Here is a 16,205-nt window from a genome sequence, read left to right on the forward strand (position 1 = left end):
CCAACTTTACAGCAGAAAAAACATGTTTACAGCCTGGTTCAAAAGATGATTTTGGTCTATATAGCTAATTTTGCCCTTCATGACAACTGTGAAGGGGGTGAATTTTTTTATAACTCATCCGTTTAAATTATATTAAGCCTTAAAGTTCTGCATAATTAAGGGCGTGGCCACTTGAGTGACAGGTGGATTGCCGCTGCTGTCACCACCGTCAAGCTAGGTGGGCGTGGTTTCAGCAACCTGCTCCCGCCTCTTTGCCCATTTTCGATTATCCGGGAGTGACGCGTGGTGACGTGCTGCCAAGATGGCGACGGCCCGCTCTGCCCACTTTGAGCTTCAAAAACGCTCTTCGGAAATCTATGGGTGACGTCACGGACACTACGTCCATGTTTTTATACAGTCTATGGTGAGAACCAACGGCCAGACAAACAGTAGGTCATGTTGTAAACATATTTCATTCGGCTAGACAAAACCATGCCCAAAATATTGGCTTTTTGTTGGGTGATTTGAAATAGTCCCGAACATTCATCTGAACTTCCTGAAAGTAAAATTTCACTCTAGGTTGCACTTCGACAGAATTCTGAAAGCCTGCATGAAAAGACATTTGAAGTAGTCACCAATCAACCTAGAAACTCCCAAGTGCTGAAGCGCATTTCCGTAGAATGATTCAGAGGCTTCTGTATCCATAGAAACATCAGAAAGAATCATTCAAATAGACTCTGATGAGGACTAGAGATGACCATGTGCTTCTGCACGGCAGCGGTCATCATTTGGGTTCATTTTTTTATTTTTGGCAAGGACGTTTATGTAAAGTAGGCTGGTTAGTTTTATGTAAATATGGGTCAGCTGCATGATACATTGGTACAAAATACATCAAGTTGTGTTTCTATGTGACGAAACGAAGCTTCATTAATAGCATGTTTTTCTTGCTATTATATATATATATATTGGATTCTGTCATTAAAAGCGGTTTATGTCCGTGATGGAATTGGTCTGGCATATTGAATTAATCAGTGCGTCATTTTCATTAGTGTTTGACATTTTCTTTATGTCAGGGAGTGCTAATTGCAAATATTGCCTCATTAGTGGCGCTCAGACTTGGACGTAAGAGTCCTTTTCAGTCAAATATTTGTTTATTTCCTCATTTAAATTAGTATTTTGAAGTGAAGTGTTTGCGTTTTTCCTTTCTAGCAAAGCTAAAACAGTCAGTGATCGAAATCACCAAACGATAAGCTTATGAAACCAAAATATACTTTATACTTAAACTTACATCTTATCCTCTTTCTCTCATTTCCTGTTTTTCCTCTAACAGCTGTATTAGTCATCTGAAAACCAAGAAAGGGAGCTTTTAAAAGGCCACTTGTTTCCTGTACACCCTTTGAGCTTTTTTTCTGTGAAATATGATCTCCGCTCATCCTCTTCCTCTTTCTCTCTCCCATTTTAAGAGGCTGAGAGTTCTGAGAGACTCCACTGGTAGGCGGATAAAATGGAGGTGCATTAGCTTGTTTCAGAAAGAGAGATCGACCTTCCTTAGCCACAAAAGACTATTAATGCTCACACGCACGCCAGACATTGTTATTCTGTTGATAGTGTGTTGATTTAAGGGTACATGAACAAACCAAAGCTTATACGGTGAACACTGTTATGAGAGGGATGGGGAAATCAATGAAGCGTGAATTACAAGTCTTTCTGGATGATACAGAATCAATACGATTTTATATCAATAATTATGTAATTCACACACACACACGCACAGCACACACACACACACACACTGCTTGAAACACTTTACTCCAGAGCAGTAAACATCCAACATATTTAAAAGGATAGTTCATCCAAAAATAAAAATTGTCATCATTTATTCATTGTCATGTTATTTCAAACCTGTATAACTTTTTACACAAATGAACATAAATGGAACATAAATGAAAACAGTGACAATCTTCTTTGTTGTGTGTGTAGAAAAGATCAGCTTTGATTAAAAAAAAAAAAAAAAAAAAAACTTGGAATGTTGTGAGGGTGAGTAAATGATGACAGAAATTGTCCATATTTTCACTGTAGTGTATTGCTTTTTTTCCTGAAGTTTTTTTTTTTTTTTTTAGTTTTCTATGAGTATTTAATTTTTGACTGAATTATTCCTGTAAATTGACCATATTTAGCAATTTTGTAAAGTTCTTTTAATAATCGTATTCATTTTTTTTCCCAAAATGGTCATGTTTTAGTTTTCTTTGACCATTTAATTTGTGAGTGAATTATTCCTGTAAATTGGCTATATTTAAAATTTTTGTAGCATTGTTTTTTTTTCTTCTGAAATTCTTTATTAATTTTTTTGCACCCAAAATGGTCATGATTTAGTTTTCTGTGACCAATTATTTTTAGAGTGAATTATTCCTGTCATTTGGTCATATTTAAAATTTTTGTAGCATTGTTTTTTTTCCTGAAGTTCTTTATTATAATTTTTTACCCAAAATGGACTTGATTTAGTTTATTTGACCATTTTTACCCTCTCTTTACTTCTTAGAATTAAACATGTAAGACTTTTATTTTGTACATGACCTTTATTGTGATTAAATAACCTCTTCACTGGTCATGTGTTGAAAATATGGGCAAACATGTTTTAATTTACTCGTGGTTGTGATGTCATCCTATAAACAAATTGTATTTTAAACATTTATATTATTTTATATTTATGCTCACTTAATAATGTTAGTCTTTTTTTTTTTACACCCCAAACTATTGTAATTAAATTTAAATGATAATTTTCACAATTTCTATTCCTTGAGAAATTAAAAGTCTGCTTTTGCTACTGTAAATGTAGGCGTACATGTGCTCATGTGCTTTTGGCTGTAATGTCACAACTATGAACATTTCTAAACATTTTTGCTGTTTAATGTCCATGAATGGTCTGGGTGGATTTGGGAGGAAGTTTTGCAGCGTGTCTACAGGTACATCTAAAAAAATTAGAATATCATGAAAAAGGTCAATATTTTTTGTCACTCATTTCAGAAAGTGAAACCCATATATTATATAGATTCATTACACAGAGTGAAATATTTCAAGCCTTTATTTCTTGAAATGTTGATGATTATGGCTTACAGATAATGAAAACCCAAAATTCAGTGTCTCAGAAAATTAGAATATTACATAAGATCAATAAAAAAAGGATATTTTAAACAGAAATGTCAGGTTTCTGAAAAGTATGTTCATTTCTATGCACTCAATACTTGGTTGGGCCTCCATAGATTCTCTATGGGGGTCAGGTCAGGCGAGTTTGCTGGCCAATCAAGCACAGTAACACCATGGTCATTGAACCAGCTTTTGGTACCTTTGGCAGTGTGGGCAGGTGCCAAGTCCTGCTGGAAAATGAAATCAGCATCTCCATAAAGCTTGTAAGCAGAAGGAAGCATGAAGTGCTCTAAAATTTCCTGGTAGATGGCTGCGTTGACTGTGGACTTCAGAAAACACAGTGAACCAACACCAGCAGATGACATGGCAGCCCAAATCATCACTGACTGTGGAAACGTCACACTGGACTTCAAGCAACATGGTTTCTGTGCCTCTCCACTCTTCCTCCAGACTCTGGGACCTTGATTTCCAAATGAAATGCAAAATTTACTTTCATCTGAAAAGAGGACTTTGGACCACTGAGCAACAGTCCAGTTCTTTTTCTCCACAGCCCAGGTAAGACGCTTCTGACGTTGTCTCTGGTTCAGGAGTGGCTTGACACGAGGAATGCGACATTTGTAGCCCATGTCTAGGATTCGTCTGTGCGTAGTGGCTCTTGATGCGCTGACGCCAGCCTCAGTCCACTCCTTGTGAAGCTCCCCCAAATTCTTGAATGGATTTTGCCTGACAATCCTCTCAAGGCTGCGGTTATCCCTTTTGCTGGTGCAACGTTTCCTACCACACTTTTTCCATCCACTCAACTTTCTATGAATATGCTTGGATACAGCACTCTGTGAACAACCAGCTTCTTTAGCAATGAACTTTTGTGGCTTACCCTCCTTGTGGAGGGTGCCAATGACTGTCTTCTGGACATCTGTCAAGTCAGCAGTCTTCCCCATGATTGTGTAGCCTACTGACCCAGACTGAGAGACCATTTAAAGGCTCAGGAAACCTTTGCAGGTGTTTTGAGGTAATTAGCTGATTAGGGTGTGACACCATGACTTTCCAATATTGAACTTTTTCACAATATTCTAATTTTCTGAGACACTGAATTTTGGGTTTTCATTATCTGTAAGCCATAATCATCAAAATTTCAAGAAATAAAGGCTTGAAATATTTCACTCTGTGTAATGAATCTATATAATATATGGGTTTCACTTTCTGAAATGAGTGACAAAAAATATTGACCTTTTTCATGATATTCAAATTTTTTGAGATGTACCTGTACATAGTATATCAAATTCTTGAATCTCTAAAGAGCAAAATTCTGTTTTCCATGATATATACAGTACACAGAGTCAGAGTGATTTAGCAGTGTCACGGAACATCATTGCCCTTCTCTTCATTATCCTGTTTTGCTCAGCAAGATTCCTGTTGGGCCGCAAGTTGACTAGACCTGCAACAAAAGAAGATAATGAGCGTACTGCTCTCACTCCTCATTGCACTCTAAAGCAGCTTTATGGCTTGAGAAAATTGTTCCAATTTCACTAATAAGGTTTTGCCAGCACAGCTAAGACTGAGTGGGTGAGACTTCGACCTCTCTGGTTGTCTCAGCTCCTTTATTTCCTCATCCGCCTCTCTTTTTACCTTAGTTTCTGGTTAAGAGATCAACTGCCATAAACTTTTGTGTGGAATTCAGTAAGAATTAATTTGAGCTTGCTTGTAGTGTTGTATATTAGCACTTGCTCTATTCGTAGTTCTGTCTGGATCACTGTTGTCAAAGATGATTGACAATTAGCATACTGTTTGGATTGGCAAGAACTCCCTGTGCATCCATGCAGCTTAGCATGGATAAGAGAAGGGAGAGCAGCGATAAACCACCCCTAGGGTAAACAGAACCAACATAAATGTATTGCAGATATCATTAATGTTCAATAATTTGATGTACACATTTTAGAAATTAGTCTGATTCAAAGGGGAATCAGAAAGCAGAATCCTGACTGGACGAGAGGAGGAACTGGGGATGGAGGAGGGTAATTAGCTATTGAGCGACGCGAAAGCTGCTTAAAATACTGAAGGACCTTATATAAGGATGCTGTGATAGGCGTCGTATCCCTATAGGTAGACGTGGATCAGCTGAGAGTCAGCTGATGCGAGCTTGATTGACATGACCTGCCAGAACTAGCGCTACACTTGAACTTTATCACCCGATTTGCTAGGTAAAATGGGAAACACGACTAAAAATCTGTGCCAAAGGCAATTTGAATAATGCAATTCCCCATGTTGCAGGTCTGTTCTAAGTGCTACTCTAAGATGCTATAGACTAACGTGATCTGGCAAACTTTACTTAGACTGTAGGCTACAGCATCAATCCATCAACTGTGATCCAGACACCTGAATCAGCTCTTTAAAATGCTAAGTGTGCTCGACTACATTTTCTATTGATCACACTGTTACCCAGATAATGTACATAACCATGTCTTCAAAAAAATTATATTAAATGCTGCACTCTAATCACTGACTAAACCACATGTTTGTACTGAAATGAATAACATTGACTTCATTTAAATAGTGCTAACTATTGCAGTGATTGGTGAATAAGATGCATTTTTTGCACTAAAATGCCACAACTGATTCGTGAATTCACCTTTTACTTTGTAATATCTGTGAGGTTGTTTATTAGGGTAAATGCAGATTTATGAAGATGCATAAATTTAAAGATGCATAGGATTTAAAAAAATATATATGTTTTTCAAAGAAGTCTCTTATGCTCACCAAGGCTGAATTTATTTGTTCAAAAATACAGTAAAATATTAATATTGTAGAATATTGTTATAATTCAAAATAACTGTTTCTATTTTAATATATTTTTAACATGTATTATTCCTGTGATGCAAAGCTGAATTTTCAGCAGTCATTACTCCAGTCTTCAGTGTCACATGATTCTTCAGAAATCATTCTAATAAGCTGATTTGGTGCTTAAGAAACATTCGTTATCAGTGTTGAAAACAGTTGTGCTGCTTAATATTTTTTAAACTGTGATACAATTTTTTCAGGATATTTTGATGAATAAAAAGTTCAAAAGAACAGCATTTATTTGAAATGTATATATATATCTATCTATCTTGTAGCATTATACTTGTTTTTACTGGCACTTTTGATCAATTTAATTCATCCTTGTTGAATAAAAGTATTAATTTCTTTCCAACAGAATCTTACTGACCCCAAACTTTTGAACTGTAGGACACAAAGGTTTGCCACATTGCCCTAAGAATACCTCTTAAATTTGCTGGCAGCCCTACCTACTGGTTAAAACCGTATAAATAAGTGTAAATAAATGTAATTTCATTCCTAAAACCACCACCAGAGGTGCTATAACCAAACAAATCTACCTTACCCACAGGTGTGTTTGCTTGGTGTATCTTCAAGCATGCCTAATTACTAATTTATCATTTAGCTGATACTTTTACCTGAAGTGACGTATGATGCACTAACTACAGTCCCCCTGGAGCAACCTGAGATTTATTGCCTTGCTCAAGCACATGATAGTGATTGGTAAATCCATGTTGGGGGTTTGAACCTATAACCATTCAGTTACCAGTTTGTTGATATAGTATACAATCACTACACCATTGGAACTCAACAGCACATAGAAAGGGCCTATTTCTCCACTAATGTTCTCACTCCACTAATGGCTTATATAGGTACACAGAGTTTGGCCTTCCATTGCTAAATAAAGCCACACAATTACACCGGTTGTTGTGCACATACAGGTTTAATTTGTCATATTTTTCAGTAGTGTCACAGTGACCTAGAATTCTCCGAACTCATCATACTTTCTATTACTCACAGGTCAATGATGGTTGAATGATGTTACGGAAGGAATTGACAATGGAATTGAACATACAGGGCTGCATGACAAAATACAGCCTAGTCTTTTTATTTTTACAGTTGTTGTTTTAATGCTTAGAGGGTTGCTCAGGATCTAATCTTTGCCTGTAGTGTTTCTTACCCATTTATTAATTTAAGCAAACAAATCATGTGAAATTCATTCGTAAATGTCTACTTTGAATCCGGTGTCACTTCTTCCATTGTTCTGATCACAGATCTCATCTACTTCTGGCAGCAAACAGAAGAGGATGTGACCGTGTGTGTGCGTTTACCTGAAGGCACCACTAAAGATGACATCCGCTTCAAGCTCACCGTGGACTGCCTACGTGTTGGAGTAGGAGATCATGCACCACTGCTGAACGGGCAACTGTTCGCTCCTGTAGATCCTGAGGCCAGCACTTGGACCATTAAAGATGATAAGAGGTGAAAATATATTGGTGGAAGTTAGAATTAGGATAGAATAGAATTTAAATTAGAATAGGATTTATCACCATGGAGCAACAACTCGTGTTTATGGGGTTATTTAATAATTCCATCGTAATTTACTCACCCTAATATTATTCCAAACCTGTATGACTTTTGTTTGTAGAACACAAAAAGATGTTTTGCACAATGCCCAGGTTTGGAAAAGGGTCATTTATGATGTCTAAAAGTCCAAAAAGGTACCCTAAAATTAAAAAACAAAAAACAAAACAAAGCCCTAAAATCTCATGTGCTAAATTACAAGACTTTTAAAGCCATACAAATATTTTATGAGGAACAGACAGGAATAGTTTTAGATCAAAGTAACTTATTATTTATATATTACTTATTTATTTATTAGTTATTATTTAATTTATTACACTGTAGTTCTCAAATCTCATCTCCACCGATGTTGGAAATTGGTGAGGAGCACCACATGACATGCATGAAAAGAAAAACCTAGATATTGTGGCCAAGAATTAAGAATTCCTTCACACAGTTTATTATTTTGTGGCCATTTTTTATTGATGTGTTCCCTCGTTTTACTCTAAATAATGGCCACATTTTATTATTTAGTTTCCTTGTTTTAATTAAATTGTGGCCACATTTTCTTAATTTGCTCTGTTGTTTTAGTTAAATCGTGGACACATTTTATTAAAGGGGTCTTATGACGTTGCTAAAAAGAACATTATTTTGTGTATTTGGTTTAATGCAATGTATTTACGCGGTTTAAGGTTCAAAAAACACATTATTTTCCACAAACTGTACATTATTGTTGCTCCTGTATGCCCCGTGGTGTGCTCTGATTGGCCAGCTATCTAGTGCGTTGTCATTGGCTGAATAACTCAAGCGTGTGACGGAAATGTTACGCCCCTTACCAGGTTCAGGAAACCTTCCTCCGTAAAATGCGCTGCACACACTCGAATATTTGGGTTGTATGGTTCTTGAACATTGTTGTAAATAAAACCTAACCACTGATTTCTAGTATTTTAACAAACAAAGTATTTTAGCTTTCGCAACATAACACACAGTCTCCACGACAGCGGCAGCAGCAACAATACTACAGTGAGAATAAAAGTTACGCCGCCTTTCTTTGCGTATACAAATCTTCACACACAGTGACGTAGACATGTGGGGGCGTGTCTGAATGAGGCGTTTTAGGAAGGCGTGGATGAGCGTTCACTTTTATAAAGAATATCTCTTTGGGTTTAAGACTTTAATCTTTGCGACTTTACAGATCTTCTGTATGCACGAACAGCTTTTAAAACTCCAAAGACAAAGGAAAACATGAAGTCACATCATATGACCCCTTTAATTTTTTGTCTCGTTTTAGGTAAGTCATGGCATTGTTGTGCTAATTTGTTTCCATGATTTAACAAAAACAAGGGAACAAATTAATTGTAGTCTGAAGAATTCTTAATTTGTGTCCACATGCTGTCATTTGCAGGGCTCAATAAATCTTATTTCTTGCAAACATTAAATTACATTTCTAAAAATACAAACTTTTTAAAAACTAAAATCATCATTATTTTGTGATGGAGACTAGTTCACAGGGCAAATGAAAATCTGAACTACTGGCCTGACTGGACAAAATCCTTAATGTCATATAGGGGTGCTCTGATTGATCGGCTACTGATCGCTATCGGCCGATGATCGTTTTGGGAAGTTTGATCAGCGGTCTCTATAAAGGCCGATCTCATAAACTGATCTCAAGCTGATGACGCGCCTGCTGTGAAAGGTTTGACATGACTTGCATCAGCACCGTCTCAATCTCTGTCCGGCGTGGGTAAAATTATAATGCTGAAGGTGAGGTACAATTCATATTTCTTTATTAAATAACTTACAAAGTAATTTGAAAACTTTCTGTGTGATGTAATTTCACAAACAGCGTGAGTGTATCACCACGCGTTCTCTCTTTCCCTGCGCAAATGGCTTCAAATCACCACATCAATAAGCGAGCGACTTTCCCGCCATTTTCAAAAATGAAATTCAGGCCCTGAATGAATGTCTGTAAAAATCCTGATTGGAGCTTCACTATCAGTAATTCTACATGATAAATAGAAGGCTTCAAAAAGATCGGTATCTGTGATCGTATCGGCAGATACTGCTTCCTGTGATCAACGATCAATAATCGGCTCCAAAAATCCTGATCGGAGCACCCTTAATGTCATATGGACCAGTTTAGTTGGAGCTGGACAGTTTTGGTCACTGTATGGAAAAGAGCAGACTGTAAATTCTGCTAAACATATTATATTGTGTTCCACTGAAGAAAAAGTCATACAGGTTTGGAACAAGATGAAGGTGAATAAATGATGACAGAATTTTCTTGCGTTCAACAGTTTTCTAAATGTTAATAAAGCTTAGGAACTGTTGATGTTCCACATTATGTCGTGGCAAAGACTAAATATAATGTGTATACGCACAAGAGGGTTTTGGCAAACGCTGAGCCAAAGCAACGCATATGGAGAACAACCGCCCACAGTGTTGTGTGTTTAGGAGAGGTGTGAGTTGCCACTGTGCCTCCGTACACATTCATCGCACGTGTCGAGATGCAAGCGGTTTTGCGAAGTGGTCATTTCTCAGAAACATGAATAGAGCTTTAGTTGTTCATCTGATTTGAATATCCACGTCCTTCCCTTCATCCGCTGTCTGTTCCTCTGTCTAATAAACATCACCTCAAGTCAACCAAACAACAACCCCTCCTTCCACATTGTTCTCTGTCCTCTCATCTGTGTTTCCAGATCCTTGATTTTAATAAGAGGCCCCGATGGCCCCTCTTGTGCTCTGGAGTGTGTGAGCCGGATGCTGTCCGATTTCGGATTTGATTGTTTATTCGTGTTTATGTTTTCTGTCTGTTGTTTTTGCAGTCAATGTAACTGTCATTTGCATTTGTATGGGAACCCAAAGCGGTCCTCATTATGAGGCATATACAATATAATGGAATATATAAAAGGAATTGTTTTTATCATTTGCAATTGAATAGATTGGAAATGTTCCATCCTTAACCGTACTTGTACACAGAGTTCAAAGGGAAAAACAAAAGACAAAAGTCCTTTATTTATAACAGAACTGTTAACAACAAAAATGTGCTTTTATTCAGTCATCTGTGTGATGGGAAAACATTTGAACTTCATCCAGAAGTACTGAGGAAGTTTAAATGACTCGCTTGTGATACACTATAAAAATTGTGTTTGATCAGGTTTTTGAGATTTCTATTTGTGTAGTTTGGAGGTCAGTCTACAGAAGCGAAGTGAAGGCCCACTGTGGTCCGAGGTGGTTCTGGGGGACCGGAGAGGAGAATATCTAATGAGTGACGAACAAAAATCACAGCTTCAACAGAGACTCTCGTATCTCACTGCTGAAGACCTGGTCAGTTTCTTTCACTTTTAGGGGGAAAAAAACACCACTTTATTTTTTAGCTGAGGGACTGTGGGTCTTAATTTTTGGAGAATTTAAATCATTTTCACAATAAATAATTTATTTCACTTTCTGTTTAGATTATCATAGTTTTAAAACTGATCATTCATATTTTTATGATGAATTTTCATAGTTTTTAATTTTACTTTTAGGAAAACAATATTTTTTAATACATAAAAGATATTTTAAAAATAGCAAAAATAGGCACTGGGAAAAGTTTCTGAATTGTTAGTATTTGTTTCTTATTTGACTTCAAAGAATCCAAACCCAGAGAAGGACAAGCCCCCTTGCAACGCCCAGGAAATGGAGGACTGTGACATGTTTCCGGAAGACAGCTCTACACTAATGCGCTTTGATGGTGCCACTCTGAAGCCCACCCATGTGGTAAGGCCATAGAAATACAATAGGCTGGACGGGGCTTCAAAGTCCAGATGTTGTCTATAATTGGTCAGATATATTTCGCAACATCATTATTTAGCTGTCATTTTTTTCCAGACCATGGATGAACTACTACGATTGCTCTTAACCAGTAACAGGTATAATCAGAAAGTAGCATTTGACATACATGTTTAGATTTTTGGTTTCCAAACTTCAGTTTGAAGAGTGTAGCACAGTCTGATAAAACTAAATTTGTTCCATTTAATGAACGTATTCCATTATAAAGCCTAATTTGAGCATTAAACATCTTTGCATCAATAGATCTGTTCATTTATTATTAACCACCAGCATGTTGGTGCCCTGAGCAATCACCTATATTGTCTACATGATGAGTCGGCTCTGCCTGAGAAGAAAAAAAAACTTGATCCGACGTGATTTAAAGATTTATTTGCATTCAGATCAATGTTAAATTCCTACTGACCTAATGCAACCGAAGTTCCCATAAGAGGCTCAGGATCTGTGCTGTTATTTTGAGATGTAATGCATCTTGAAATAAGCTGTGCTGTAAGAGAGTGCGAGTGCAGAAGCACAATATTGATTTTTCTCTTCTGGCGTCTCGTGCTGCGAGTAACATTCCTGCACTTGATGGTTTGGCACAATCTAGCGTTGACTGTGTCTTTGACAGGTAATCAAGGGATCAGTCACTTAAAAGTGAAGTGGCTGAAAGCAAAGTTAGTAATATGATGACTTACTTTAAGCACAGCTGCCAGAAATCTCAGTATTTAATAGCAAGAAATAAAGTCCTCAAATAATGGCTTTTATTATAGGTGCAGCTGTGCTAATCGGGTCATGTCACTCTATTCATTTAGTATGTTGATTAAGTATACTGTACCTATCCATACAAGACGGAATGAAAGCCTAATTACACCTGATTATGAATAGTTAGTAAAAATCATATCTTTTGAAATGCAGGAGTCTTTAATACATAAAATAATAGTAGGAAAGTTGATCACGTGATTTATTTTGAGAAACCTGCAAACAGGATCCAAAATGAACTATTTTACATAATTACATAAATTATTATATAAATAATGTTTAAATAGTTATTGTGTCTAGTTTCCATTCAAAAATGAAAATTATGTCATGATTTATTCACCCTCATGTCGTTTCAAACTGTTTTGGTTACCATTGACTTTAAAAAATACTGAGACAGTTCTCAAATAATCTTCTTTTGTGTTCTTCAGAAGAAAGAAAGTTCTGAAACAGGTCTGAAACGACATGAGGGTAAAAAATGACTTGAGAAAATAATGACAGAATTTTCATTTTTAGGTGAACTATCCCTTTTAATACCCATTTAAAACCCATAAATCTTTTGGCATTATTCACGCAATTGTAATTGTAAATGCATTCATGCTACTTCTGAGCTGCAATAAATGGTCTGTAAATATGTCTAAATATTAAAATGTATCTAAATATTTTAAATGCAGCTCCTGGAAAAAAAAAATATCATGGTCATTGTAGCCTAAAAGTTTTTGTCTAATAATTTCTGTGTTGAATAAAAAAAATAACGTCATCCGCTGAAACGCCACTCTCTTGTGAATGTGCGTATGAGAGCGGAAGCTAGAGATAACGGTTTATAAAGTTTTAAATATGGATATTATTCTTACACAAACGCATCGATTCACTTCAGAAGGACTTTATTCACCCCCCGGAGCCGCGTGAAGCACTTTTTATGATGGATGGATGCACTTTATTTTTCTTATCATGGTCATTGTAGCCTAAAAGTTTTTGTCTAATAATTTCTGTGTTGAATAAAAAAAAATAACGTCATCCGCTGAAACGCCACTCTCTTGTGAATGTGCGTATGAGAGCGGAAGCTAGAGATAACGGTTTATAAAGTTTTAAATATGGATATTATTCTTACACAAACGCATCGATTCACTTCAGAAGGACTTTATTCACCCCCCGGAGCCGCGTGAAGCACTTTTTATGATGGATGGATGCACTTTATTTTTCTTCATAATCTCGATCACCATTCACTGCCATTATAAAGCTTGGAAGAGCCAGGACAATTTTTTATATAACTCTGATTGAATTCATCTGAAAGAAGAAAGTCATATATATATATATATATACATATATATATATATATATACACACCTAGGATAGCTTTAATCATGGGGTAATTTTGTAAATAACCCCAATTTACATGGGGTAAAAAAATAAAGAGTAAATCATGGGGTAATTTTCATTTTTGGGTGAGCTGTCCCTTTAAATTATGATTTCTATGATCATGTGTCTTTCATTTATAGTAGGTTTATCATTTCTGCAGATTATAAATGGTTGCAAATCCACTTGACACTTAAATTACCCAGGGTAAAAGTTCATTACCATTTACATGTATACATTTGGCAAAAACTTTAATTCAATGCATTTTACTCTGCATTTATTATTATTGTTATTATTATTATTATCAACAGCAACAACAGCCAATCAATCAACTCATGGCTTTTTATTTGAACTCAAAATAGGTCTTCTCATTCTACATTTCATTTTTGTCTGTACATGCAGTACATTTTTCTTTTGCCATAGAATAAAATTCCACAGTATCCACAGTATCATCACCCCATCCCCCACCCATCATTTCCTCTCTTCCTCTCACTTCTAAATCACTTACATTGATGCAGTGAAACACACTGACCTTTTCTGAGTGCACTCGCTCACAGATTGCAAAGCCACCTCTCTCTCGGCTCTGAGGAGAGCCTTTCCCGTGTCGACCTCTTCAGAGATTTCAGATTGTGTGTTTGTGTCCCTCAGCTGGGTGTTGGAGCAGACCTCAAAGAACTTGTATTTCTTTTTGTGTTCCTGTAGAGTGGCACCTCTCCTTTGAGAGACACACTCGTCTTTCAACTCAAAGCCACGATGGCAACGAGTGAAGGAGAGGGTTGACATTTACTGTATATCTGAATGATGTGTATCTAAGAGCTTCTCACCACAAGAATAATGCTGGAGATGCAGTAATGGATGGTTATTTTAATATTTGTCACCATGTGATCTGTAGTGATGCATTGCTCTATATTCGAAGTTGACGTGGTTAAATTAAAGATTTAGCTGGCCTTTTAAAAGGTTTTTACCTATATGACTTTCTTTTTTGACCATACCAGTGTTATTATTGTTCTAAAACTAAAACCGTAAAAACATTCTTCATTACTTGAAATAAAATAAAATGTAAAAAAAACTTAAAAAAAAAAAAATCTATTGCCACGGAAACTTGATGTCCTAAAACTGAAATAAAAAGATGTATAACTATGTAGACGTAAAAAAAAAAAAAAAAAACTAAATTACTAAAAATGACAAAAATTTAAATAATTAAATATCTAACTAAAATTAATTAATGAATAAATAAATAAAATTAAAATGGAAAATATAAAAATAAAAACAAAAAAATCCAATTCAAAATATTAATAAAAACTATAATAGTATCTCTATTATATTAAAATCATAAAATGACCATCATAAAATTTATCATCATAAAATGATTTTAATTTTCAGGTGAACCATCCCTGTAATATGCTGTATGATCGTCTATCATTTTAAAAATCTTTTTTTTTATTTTATTTTTTTTATTATAAAAAATTTGGTTTTCATTTATGTATTAATCGTGTACTGTTGCTAATTCTGCTGATTTAAGTTTAAGATTTTTTTTTTTCTTCTGTGACAATATTGGCACGCCAAGTAAAAATCTGAACTACAGGCCAGCAGAAAAAAAAAATTTTTATTGTTGAACTCTTCACAACTGCTGCATTCATGAATTAAACATGAGACTGTGTGATGTTCTTCTGAAGCAGTTCTGGCACAGCCAGGTGCCCATTTGTGCAGAGCAGTAAACATTTCGACCTCTCACAGAGAGACCAAACAGTACCAAGTATGACTTTGAACATAATGAAACAGGTTTTAAGGGCCTTTATTTTAAGATGTGTTTCATTATCGGTCCTCCTGTTCTCTTTGTGTGCTGCTGTTGACGCCAGAAACGTGCACAGAAATGGGGTCAGTTACATTTGCTCTCATAAACAATTCAGGGACACATTTCAAAATCCCCTCAATCCCCTCATAATTATAGTATCTAGAGAAGATGTTTAGTGTGCAACTTTTTTTCCAGTGAAAATGAGCGGTGATGTAGATAACTGGATCGTTATCGCCTTAGGAGAATTTTTAAGCTCTGTTTGCAATGTTGTTCAAAAAGGTACAGTAGGCAGTTTTTTTTAAGTATAGGAGTAAAATAAGGTATGTGGTTAACATATACTTTTCAGATTTAATGGTTTCATATGTATTGGGGACTTCGTTTGTTTTAAAAAAAAATACAGTGTAAACAGTAATATTTTGAAATAGTACAATTTAAAATAACAGTTTTCATATATTTTAAAATGAATTTTTTCTTGTGATGCCAGCACTGAATTTTCAGCATCATTCCTCCAGTCTTCGGTGACACATGATCCTTCAGAAATTATTCTAATGTGCTGATTTACTGCTCAATACATTTTTTTTTGTAATTATCAGTTGAAAACTGCTCAATATTTTTTTGGAAACCATGATATACATGGTTTCAGAATTCTTTGATGAATAGAAAGGTCAAAAGAACAGCATTTATTTGAAATACAAATCTTTTGTAACATTATAAATGTCTGTCATTATTAATGTCAGTCTTTGTCAATTCAGTGCGTTCATGCAGAATAAAAGTATTGATTTCTTAAACTGGCGCAAAACTTTTGAATGGTAGTGTGTGTGCGTGTATATATATATATATATATATATATGTATATATATATATATTAGGGCTGTGTTTTGAATGCGTTAACTTAATTAATTAGTTATAAAAAATTTACGCGATTAAAATACTTTAACGCAGTTAACGCACTGGCCCCGCCCCCAGACCTGTACATCATCTTACATTTCAT

The 16,205-nt window shown here is 35.6% G+C and overlaps 1 protein-coding gene and 1 long non-coding RNA gene across 3 annotated transcripts in view; both read left to right on the forward strand.

Moving 5' to 3' along the window:
• The window catches only part of LOC107739547 (nudC domain-containing protein 1-like), a 25,223-nt gene that overhangs the window by 5,889 nt on the left and 3,129 nt on the right, over positions 1 to 16,205 (forward strand). For both annotated transcript variants that reach the window (XM_016551693.1, XM_016551695.1), the window contains exons 6-8: positions 7,209 to 7,416; positions 10,680 to 10,824; positions 11,131 to 11,256. In XM_016551693.1, coding sequence (XP_016407179.1) covers positions 7,209 to 7,416; positions 10,680 to 10,824; positions 11,131 to 11,256 — 479 coding nt within the window. The remainder of the gene's footprint in view (positions 1 to 7,208; positions 7,417 to 10,679; positions 10,825 to 11,130; positions 11,257 to 16,205) is intronic.
• Positions 3,621 to 3,855, forward strand: LOC107739548 (uncharacterized). Its single transcript, XR_001640012.1, has 2 exons — positions 3,621 to 3,651; positions 3,711 to 3,855. It is a non-coding gene; the product is annotated as an uncharacterized LOC107739548 (long non-coding RNA).

The sequence above is a fragment of the Sinocyclocheilus rhinocerous genome, unplaced genomic scaffold, assembly GCF_001515625.1.
Source record: "Sinocyclocheilus rhinocerous isolate Xijiao unplaced genomic scaffold, SAMN03320098_v1.1 scaffold314, whole genome shotgun sequence".
In the NCBI taxonomy this organism is placed as follows: Eukaryota; Metazoa; Chordata; class Actinopteri; order Cypriniformes; family Cyprinidae; genus Sinocyclocheilus; species Sinocyclocheilus rhinocerous.